This window comes from Populus euphratica, unplaced genomic scaffold (assembly GCF_000495115.2).
Source record: "Populus euphratica unplaced genomic scaffold, PopEup_1.0 scaffold110.1, whole genome shotgun sequence".
Taxonomy (NCBI): domain Eukaryota; kingdom Viridiplantae; phylum Streptophyta; class Magnoliopsida; order Malpighiales; family Salicaceae; genus Populus; species Populus euphratica.
Window position 1 is genome coordinate 215278 of NW_011499904.1, and position 10296 is coordinate 225573.

Below are 10296 nucleotides of genomic sequence, written 5' to 3' on the forward strand. Positions count from 1 at the left end.
TGGATCTTATACAAAACTATAAATGTAGTCTTTTAAAATATTTAAGAAATATCTTTTTATTTTTTTATATATATCTAATAAGTAAGGTCTTGAATAATCTTTATTTTGTACCTGGAGTCTTTTATTAAGTGGATTCCATTTTTATTTTATAAAGTATAATTACAAAATACATCTTATTTATTCTTAAGATATTTTGTTGAGAGGAAGTCTTCAATCATTATCTAAATGACTCTTAGTTTAAACTGGCTCTTGAAATTAATCTAATTAAATTCAAATGGTTCTAATGAGTTCACTTATAATTCAATCAGCTTGATCAAAACTTAAATAAGTTACATGTAGATTTTTTTTAAAAAAATAATAATATAATTTTATAATTAATTCAAGTTAACTCAATAAAGTTATAACCATTAGTTTTTAACTGGGTCATGTGCCGATTTAATGTTATATCCTCGACGATAACTTATTTGAAAATTGATTAATGAAGACATTAATTAATACACTGAGAGAGATATCAAGCTTTTAGGTATTGGAGTTTTTCATTTACCCATACATCTATGCTTCATTGCTCTTTGATAGGTGCCAAATTCTGAAAATTCTTGAAACCCACCCTTTATTGTGGATTTTTATTCTCAAAAAACTTAAAAGTAAATATGGCATTTGAAACTTTAGTATAAAATCATAGTAAAAAATACCTCATTCTCTGAATAAATAAATAAATAAAAAGCTTTCCAGCGTGAGATTCATAAATTCTAACCACGAAAATATAATGTAAATATCGATAAAGCAAAAATGAAGAGAGGCGAGTGGGTGCATGAAGTTGCTGGCTCAAAAGCATGGAAGATTACACAAACCGTGACAAAGACCCAGTCTCTGAGCACCCTTTATCACGAGACAGACACGGGAACCCTTTTCATGCCTGTTGAAGACGAGGTTCAAGGTCAAATCTTTTATATTCTTGGACATAAAGAGTAGGTCAAACATATCTTCTTCCTCATTTGTTTAATTTCTACTTTTATTTTGCGAAATCTTTTTTTCAATGAACGAGAAATAAATCTAGGAATCTAACTTTGCTCTATATATATATATATATGGTCAACCCGTAACATCATCAATGAGGTAGTTCAAGATTCTCATGATTTTAAATAATAATGCAAGCTGTTCTTCCTGGCACGTAAACTAAGTGCGATATTTTATTGGAAAAAATGTGATTGCGGCTGGATTGAAAAGGTCATTTTATAATTTTTTTCTTATAAAAACATTTACGAGATGGAAAAAAAAAAACACTAAGCACAAAAATAAAAATTTTCTCAAAAAAATCATCATATAAAAATTCTAATTTATATTTTTATTATTCAAGTTTTTCTCTAATTAAAACTAAATATTAGAGTTCTTTTAGGTTACTTATATATGAAATAAAAAATTAAATAAAGTAAAAATATAATAACAAAAATTATTAAAAAAATTAAAATTAACTAGGAGAAATATGATAAATTAGAGTACATTTTGGAGCATATTTAGAGACCTTCCAATTTAAGATAACTATGAAATTTTAACTTTATAAAAAAAAACATAATTTTTGAAATATTTTAGTAAAATTTTAGTTCAATCAAGATTTATATCTATTAACATAAGGTTATATATTAGAGAGAGAGAGAGAGAAAATTGCTTGTTAACACAAAGCAAGTAGAAAAAATCTCTTGCTTAAAAATATATAAAATATACAATATAAAGCTAATAAAAAACAATATATTTATCTCTGACTAAGTGTATATATAAACCTATACATGCATGGTGAAACATTTACTGACCCAATATTTTATCATTAGAATTGACTCAACAGGTTAACTATTGACTTAAAATTTAGATTGGGTTGAGTTTTAATAAAAATTAGGGAATAATTAATTCAGTGTAACCTAGAAAAAGAAAAACCCAAGCAAAATTTATTGACCTTTTTCTTAAATTTTTTTAAATGATATCATTTTTGTTTTTATATAAAATAAAAAATTAAATTAATTTAACCCATAACCCAGAATTTATCTTAAATCAATTCTCAAGTTGAATTTAAAAAGTATAATTATTATCGTGAACAAGGCTAATATGATGTAAATATATCATCTCTTTAAGCAATCAATTACAAAATTTGAACATAAAATTTTGAAGCTAAATAATTTGTCTTTTTATTATTTAAACTGACTTCTCCTAAGCCATTTTCTTATTATAAATAAGTCCACAATTGAAATGGAGACTTTCTTATTATAATTTATGAACATTAATTGATTTCAAGACTTGTTGTGCATAATTTGTGATCATAATAGGATTCTAAACAATACGATCTAGTTTGGTGTGACATATGAAACTCTTTAATTTTTTTTGGCGGTGACATATGAAACTCTTTAATTTTTTTTTTTGGCTATTTATTTATTTATTTTTAATTATTATTATTATTATTATTATTATCAATCTAGCTTCTTATAGCACAACCTTACATGGCATGTGTCACTCCTTCCATGGCATGGCTTGGCACGAGACTTTGTCAAAATCCCCCCCACCCCCACCCTCATTTTTAATGTGTAATATTGCACTTATTCCTGGTTTTTTCCTCTTTTTTTTTTTTTCTAGTTTAGAATGTGAAATTGAGGCCAACTACTTCATTCTTTCTTTTTATTTTAAAGTTGTTCCACCTAATTCTTTTTGGAACACAAATATATTTAATTCTCATGTCTTCTTAGCACACGAGTCTCAAATCAAGGAAAGAACTTGGGTGTATTTGTATTTTGTGAATAATGGTAATTTTATTGAGAGAAAAATTCACCTTTAGAATTTGTGATATCCAATGATGGGATCCACTCATTTAAAAGAAAAAAACTTAGACTTTTTGAAAAAGTAATTTTTGAAAGATATTCATGTCCGATAAACATTTTAATTCAAAAATTTAAATTGTTAGGTAATATTTTAAGATAAAATTTATATATATATATATATATATATTAATAATTTCAATAATAGTATAATTTTTTTTAATTTCTCATGACTTATCATAATTATTCATTTATTATTATATTTAATTATAATGTCTAGATTTAACTAATCTGAGATACAGATAAATTTTGATTGAAAATAAATAAAGAAATAATTAACTTGACCTAACATAGTCAGAAATCTAGTTTGACTTATAGTTTAAGTAAAATTCTTTAACTTTTATTTTTATTTTTTTATATAATACTATTTTGATATTTAAAAAAAAATAATAATCATGATTTACCATTCTGGTCTATAAAATACACTAGGTCTTCTCTTTAAAATTATGTTCTTGCATACCAAGAAGAAGTCATGATGAATGGTGAAAACATAAAAAAGAAAATTCACCCTAACAGAAAGATAGCTTTGTTATCTCTTGCTTCTTCTTTTTTTATTAATAATTATAATTACCATGGATTTAGAAATGATAATTATTCCTTACTAAAAAAGAAGAAGATAATTATCATAAAACAAATTATTTTCTTACCATCTATTTTAATTGAGAAAACTGCTCACCCATTAAAAAGATTGTGATCAAGCTCTCTTAGAGCCACTTTAAGATTATGGAAAATTTATCTTTTATGACCATGCAATTATTTTCCAAACAAAATATTTTATCATTTAAATATATAAATATATTATACCATTTCAAAACGACTGGATCTTCAAGTTATTTTGTTAGTTTTCGTATTAATATATAAATATATTATACCATTTCAAAACCACTAGATCTTCAAGTTAATTTGTTAGTTACTGTATTACTTCTAAATTAATTCAAAATAATATTATTTTGAATAATTTTTTTTAAAAAAATTATTAGAGTTGATTTGTCAGCTGGGTTGATTTTTCGCCTGAATTTTATGAAATTAATATTTAAAATAATTTAAAACTTATCCCAAATTTAATGAATTTGATGCTGTTATGTATATTAATGATAAAAGATGGAAACTAGTTTGATTGGGCCAAAATCTTACATGCACCACTGTGGGCTAATCTTAACAGATGGCCCACACTATTTGATCTTAAGAGTCCAGGACCCACAGATTTACTCTCCAATTGACGGTCAAGATCTACTCTCTCTCTCTCTCACTTCTTCTATCCAACCGTACTCGATGACAACTCAAAACAGTTCCTCGTTTCTCTCCAAAACCCGAAAGAGAACACAACACTGAGAGAGAGAAGAAAAGCAGTCGTGATCCAGTGTGACAATCGGCGATGTTCCTGCGGGCAATCGGACGGCCATTACTGGCGAAGGTGAAGCAAACCACAGGGATCGTTGGATTGGATGTGGCCCCGAATGCGAGAGAAGTGTTGATCAATCTATACAACAAAACCCTAAAAGAGATCAAAGCAGTACCGGAAGATGAAGGATACCGTAAAGCAGTGGAGAGCTTTACAACACATAGACTTAAAGTTTGTGAAGAAGAAGAAGACTGGGAGAAGATTGAGGAACGGATTGGATGTGGTCAGGTCGAAGAGCTTATTGAAGAAGCTCAAGATGAGCTCAAGCTCATCGAAAAAATGATCGGTCAGGACATTTCTTAGATTTTAGTTTTTTTCCTGATTTATTTCGCTTAGTTTATGGTTTATTAAGATTTATCTGTGCTAAAAATCAATGCTTGTGGAGGAAGATAATTTAGGTTTATATTTAATTTGATCTTTGCTAATAAATGAGCTCAAAAGTATTTTAATCTAGAAAATTATCTTGTATAATAGTGGTTGTTGATTTTGGTTAATTATCATTAAATTGTGTTTTTCCTATGTATGTATTACGAGAGATGAAATTTCAGTCGATTCGAGTGGGGTTTTGTCAATGATGTATTAAGAGATGAGTTTTGGTAGTACATTTGTTATCAAGTTTGGTAATTTGTGCTCAATTCAACTAATTATAGCTCCAAACTTGTTTTCGGTGTGGCGGATGCGGCTAATGGAGGATAGTATGAGATTAGGGAGTTTTTATGATCCTAAATCGTGTTTTACAACTAATTTAAACCTACTTTGTATGTATGGTTTGAGCATTGCAATTGGCTATTTCCTTCAAAGAAAAAAACAAACAATGAAATAAAATGAAAAACAAACAAACAAACAATGAAATAAAATGAAGTAAATATATAATAGAAAAGTGAAACAAAGAGACTCATGGAGTTTCTTAAGGCAAGCTTGAAATTTCATTTGCAGTGGCCATTTGCTACTAACTGGTTTGTTTGATGCTTGTTGGCTAAATACGGTGTCTGAAATATACGAAGATTGGTTTGATCCTTTACATTTTCCACCTTCCTATCTGCAGTGTTAAATTAGGTCTAATGTGAATTGAAGTTTGATTCTATAGGTACATTGTCAATAATGATAGATTTAGAGATGAGGGTTGTATGTTATTAATGAAGACTTTACTCAAGTCGGTTATATTTAGTTCCTCCATTTTGTTCTGATTTGAGGCACTCATTTTTGTGAGCTTAAATGATGGTCATTTTTTTACCACTTGATATATCATTCTCAGCCTGCTAAGTTTACAAATTTGTATGCTTTGAAGATTTTCATTGTGTATATCTTCTCAAAAGAAGAAAGGGAGAGAGAGAGAGAGAGAGAGACTATGCATATTGATTTTACTTCCATTCGAATTAGAATCATCATTATTTTTTTCTTATGTGCATCTTCTTGGGGAACATACTGTATCTCAAACATGAATTTCAGCTTTCAAGGTTTGTTAGCTAGCATTTTTATTTTGGGAAGAAACTGCCAAGCAGCTGCATGTGAGATCATCAATCATGTCTGGTTAATAATTTCCGCAAAGCCTGCATTGCATACTGGAGAGCATTATAATGTATTTTATATCACTTCGACTACTAAGAAAATTTTGTTCTGTTGAACACAGAGTGGGATCCTTGGGGTGTTCCTGATGACTATGAATGCGAAATTATAGAGAATGATGCTCCCATTCCAAAGCATGTCCCAAGGCATATACCCGGTCCTCTCCCTGCAGAGTTTTACCAGACACTCGAGGCTGTGCAGACAAAGCGTGTGGAACCAAAGGATGCACCTGCTGTCACATCTGGTGAGTCGCAGTTGAAGGAGTAAAATGCTGCTGACAGTTATTTCAGAAAACACTGAGCTTTAGTGTTGAATCTTTTCATTGTTGTTAGTCATGTTTGTGTTTGTTATCTTGTAATCCCTATTTTCCAGATTCAAATGGGATTCAATTTATGAGACTCTGGCTTGAACCATTCCGGCAATAATCCGAATGGGTGTTACAAGAAATTTGTTGTTTTTTACAAGTCACTTTTGCTTCCTGTGAAAAATAACACATCCAGTATTTGACTGATCAGAGTATTGGTGATGGTGACCTCGTTAACACTTGTAATATAAGCTAACTAGCGCATGTTTGGATGACAAAGCAATTTCAGAGCTGACTGATGATGGAGCAAGCATGTTGTTCACCAGCTATCTATTCTATGATCACCGATGGCATGGTGATTTCTTTAATGCGTAAATAAGGGGAAATAATAAATATGCGAATGTGTCATGATACTGCTAATACTGCAATTATTATTAGTTGCAAATGTTGCTGTAAAATGGAAATTCTAAGAATGTTCAGTCCCATGAACGAAGAAAATTGATTTGCTATTAAATAAAGAATACGGTTTAGGATTACCACTTTGGACAAGTCCAGAAAATTCACAAGGATCAGTGCAATACTGTGTGCTCTTCTTAATTGCAGCAGGCCATGCGTACAATCACAAATAGGAAACACCATGGTCTCTACAAGTTCAAGTTGTATACAGAGAAGCTTTTAATGGCATATTTAGGAGACTGAGTCCGGTTATCAATATTCTCATCCTGGTAAAAATGTTCTTCATTATCGTCAGATTGATACCCCTGATCTTTATACTATGTAGTTAGTGATCCAAGATTTTCACACATAGGATGTGAACTACAACTCCTTTGTTGAAGAGATGAACCTTTATCCCTCGCCGACCTGCGAATCATTGCAGCTAAATCAGGCCGTCCAGAACTATCATACAAGTTTGCAAGTATCAGATTGAATGCAGGATCCGATGGATCAAGCTTGAGACCTCGCCTGGCTATATCTTCCCCAAGAGGCACAATCCTATGAACTTTGCACGCTGCCAGTAGAGTCTTGTAGATTGAAGCATTTGGCTTAATAGGCATGGTTTCTAGTATTTCCATTGCCTCCTCTAGCCGCCCGGCTCGGCCAAGGAGATCAAATAAGCAAACATAGTGATCCAACTGAGGCTCTATGCCATGCATTTCTTTCATTGAATTAAAATACTCGAGACCCATGTCAGCCAAACCACCATGAGTGCAAGTGAAAAGCACTAACAAGAAGGTAACTGAATCAGGCTTGATTCCGGTTAACCTCATATCATCAAAAGCAGAGAGAGCAGAAGAGATATGCCCATAGGCTGCCAACACGGATATCAATCCATTCCATGATACGATGTCTGGCTCACTTATTTCTGCAAATGCTCGCTCTGCATCATGTGTAAGTCCACATTTCCCATAAAAGCTAACTAGGCCATTGGAGACTGAAATGAAGCTGCCTAAACCAGATTTCACAGAATAACTATGAAGTTGCGTTCCAGTTTCCACGCTATTCAAGCCAGCTGACGCGGATAAGAAGCCGGCCATGCTATATCCATCCATCTTAATGTCATCGTTGAACATGTGATTGATTACATGCAATGCCATTTCATGATGGCCCATCTGATTGAGCCTTGTGGCCAAACCTGTGTATGTGCGGGCATCTCTTTGGCTCATATTTCTAATCAAATGCCATGCATCATCTACCCTTTCATTTCCAGCATAAGCATCTACAAGAGCATTACTGACAACAATATCATGATCAGCATTCGTCTTGATTACATGTCCATGCAGCTTCAATAATTGACTTGCAGATTTTGCTGCCCTACAGGATCTGAGGATGATTGATAGCGTAACAGAATTTGGTTGCAGCCCAGAAGCTGTCATCTCCATATACGAGTCAGAACAATCTTGATGAAAACCATGTTCAGAAAGGCCAGCAATCAAAGATGTCCAAGAGATTACATCACGCGACTCCATGCCTTTGAACACTCTCAAGCCATCTTTTACCTCATGAGAGCATTTCATGTACATGTCAACAAGTGCATTTCCAACAGGAACATCATCCTCCAAACCAGCCATGATCACCCTTGCATGGATCTGTCTCCCTAAATCAAGAGACAGAATTAACGAGCAAGCATTCAAAATACTCAGGTATGTAAAATTGTTCGATAAAATTCCAGAGGCCTCCATCTCCTGAAATGCAACTACAGCTTCCCTTAACTTCAAGTTTTGAGCCAACCCAGAGAGAATAGCAGTCCACAAAAACCTATCAGACTCTGGTGTCAGCTTTGAAATCCTTACAGCATCGTCCATCCTCTGGCACTTGAAATACATATGGACAAGGGCAGTCTTCACTACCAAGTTCAACTCAACCCCGAAAACTATCAAATGGGCATGAACCACTTTTCCATGTTTCAAACCAAGAAACCCCGCTGCAGCTAAAACCTTAACAAAAGTGAATTCATTTGGATAAACACCAGCCTTAATCAAATCAATATAAATCCTCAATGCCTGACTCCATTTGCCTGCTTGAACAAGAGAAGAAATCATCGTTGTCCACGAAACAACATCACCATTATCCACACAAATAAATAACCTACATGCTTCCTCAATAGAACCGTACTTGGAATACAAATCAATCAAAACGGACCCCAAAATCTGGTTTGACTCAAACCCATGTTTAATGACACATCCATGAATACATTTTCCATAACTGAATTCTCCTAAAGCAGAATAAGCCCTTAAAACACTTGAAAAAGTGAATTCATTCGGACAAGGACCAGAACCCATCATTTCCTGAAACATTCCAAGTGCCTCTTCATGTTTTTCATGCTTAACATAAGCAGAAAGAATCCCAGTCCAAGACACAACATCTCTATATGGCATTTCATCGAAGAACTGGCGTGCATAGTCCAAAGTAAAGCATTTTGAATAGAGAGATAGCAGATTGTTGTTTAGATACAAGTGGTCTTGAAAACCCAGCTTGATTATTGGACTGTGAATGCAAACACCTTGCCTTAAAGACTTGGAGTTGCAGAAGGAAATAAGATGAGAACATGTTTCTTGGAAACAGGGGAGTTCTGTTCTGCTTAAGATCTTTGTTGCTGTTTTACTTAACATCTTGCATAAAGAAGACTACTGAAATCTCCACATTCTTGAAACATGAAACAAGGTGGACGTCGTTCATGTGTTGGATTTTGAGATTAATTTCATAAGAATGTTTTCCGGACCTCAGGCCAGGCTCATTCAACTTTGATAAAATCAAAGCCCAGCTGCATTCTCCACGATAAGCTGTGATAAGCCTAGCCGACGCGTGAGTTTTATATCTAATTGGATGAAAATTAATTAATTAAATAGATTAATTTATAAGTCAATTAAAATCAGAATAAAACTTAATTTAATTTTAAAAAACTTAAATAAAAAATTTATATTTTAAATTAATTTAAATTAATTCATCAAACATGTAATTTTAATGTTGGGTTATAACTATAATAACAAGTTTTGTAACTTTTAGATTAATTTTTTTTAATAAAACATCATGTTTTCATTGCATTATAAATAAAATCGTGTTTATTTTAAATATTACTGTTTATGCTAAATATGACAATAAATGATAAAATCTTTTAATTAATTTATGATGTAGAATTATTTCTATTTTTTGGATGTAATTATTTTATAAAATAATGATATAAATAATAAATACAAATAAATCTTACTCATAATAATTAAAAAAAAGTACCCAGTATTTCAGACTTTCGCGTGCTCGTTCAAGCCATTGCGTTAATTTTTAAACATCCAGAAAATTTGGCAAACTTAATGTACTGTTCATACAGTGAAAAAAATTATCAATTCAATTACATTTTTTTCAATATCATCATCATATTTTTTCTAACAATAATTCAACTTATCTTTAAATCATCCAAATAAACTACATTATATTAAAGCAACTCACATAATTTAATTATAAATCTAATGAGACAAAACGTTAAATTAAGATTTTTTTTCTATTAATTTTATCTTTATATGTTTTTACTAGTCTGCTGAGTTGCCTTTAGGCTAACCAAGTCAACTTTATTATATTAAGATAATTCTTACATAATTTAATTTTAAACTCGAGTTAAGTAATTAGATGAATTAAAAGGGTTTATTTTTGTTAATTCATCATTTTTTTTAATT

The 10296-nt window shown here is 31.6% G+C and overlaps 2 protein-coding genes across 3 annotated transcripts; one reads left to right on the forward strand and one right to left on the reverse strand.

Annotated features, from left to right (window-relative positions):
• Positions 1–4110: 4110 nt before the first annotated feature.
• Positions 4111–6273, forward strand: LOC105133194 (NADH-ubiquinone oxidoreductase-like protein). The gene is made up of 2 exons (XM_011037068.1): positions 4111–4546; positions 5891–6273. Exons 1-2 carry the CDS (start codon positions 4234–4236, stop codon positions 6091–6093), a joined length of 516 nt encoding a protein of 171 aa, XP_011035370.1. The 5' UTR covers positions 4111–4233; the 3' UTR covers positions 6094–6273.
• Positions 6274–6617: 344 nt separating this feature from the next.
• Positions 6618–9394, reverse strand: LOC105133195 (Pentatricopeptide repeat (PPR) superfamily protein). 2 transcript variants are annotated; one of them, XM_011037070.1, is made up of 2 exons: positions 6983–9394; positions 6618–6938 (listed from the first exon to the last, which is right to left on the reverse strand). In XM_011037070.1, exons 1-2 carry the CDS (start codon positions 9238–9240, stop codon positions 6929–6931), a joined length of 2268 nt encoding a protein of 755 aa, XP_011035372.1. In that variant the 5' UTR covers positions 9241–9394; the 3' UTR covers positions 6618–6928. The 2 variants fall into 2 exon arrangements, with proteins under 2 accessions (XP_011035372.1, XP_011035371.1); XM_011037069.1 differs by having other exon boundaries at positions 6618–9394.
• Between the last annotated feature and the right edge of the window lie 902 nt (positions 9395–10296).

Bases quoted from the DNA above. Each gene is read 5' to 3' on its own strand.
- LOC105133194 (XM_011037068.1), top strand. From the start codon at position 4,234: ATGTTCCTGCGGGCAATCGGACGGCCATTACTGGCGAAGGTGAAGCAA. The intron at 4,547-5,890 runs GTCAGGACATTT...TGTTGAACACAG, and splicing joins GCTCATCGAAAAAATGATCG to AGTGGGATCCTTGGGGTGTT.
- LOC105133195 (XM_011037069.1), bottom strand. From the start codon at position 9,240: ATGTTAAGTAAAACAGCAACAAAGATCTTAAGCAGAACAGAACTCCCC.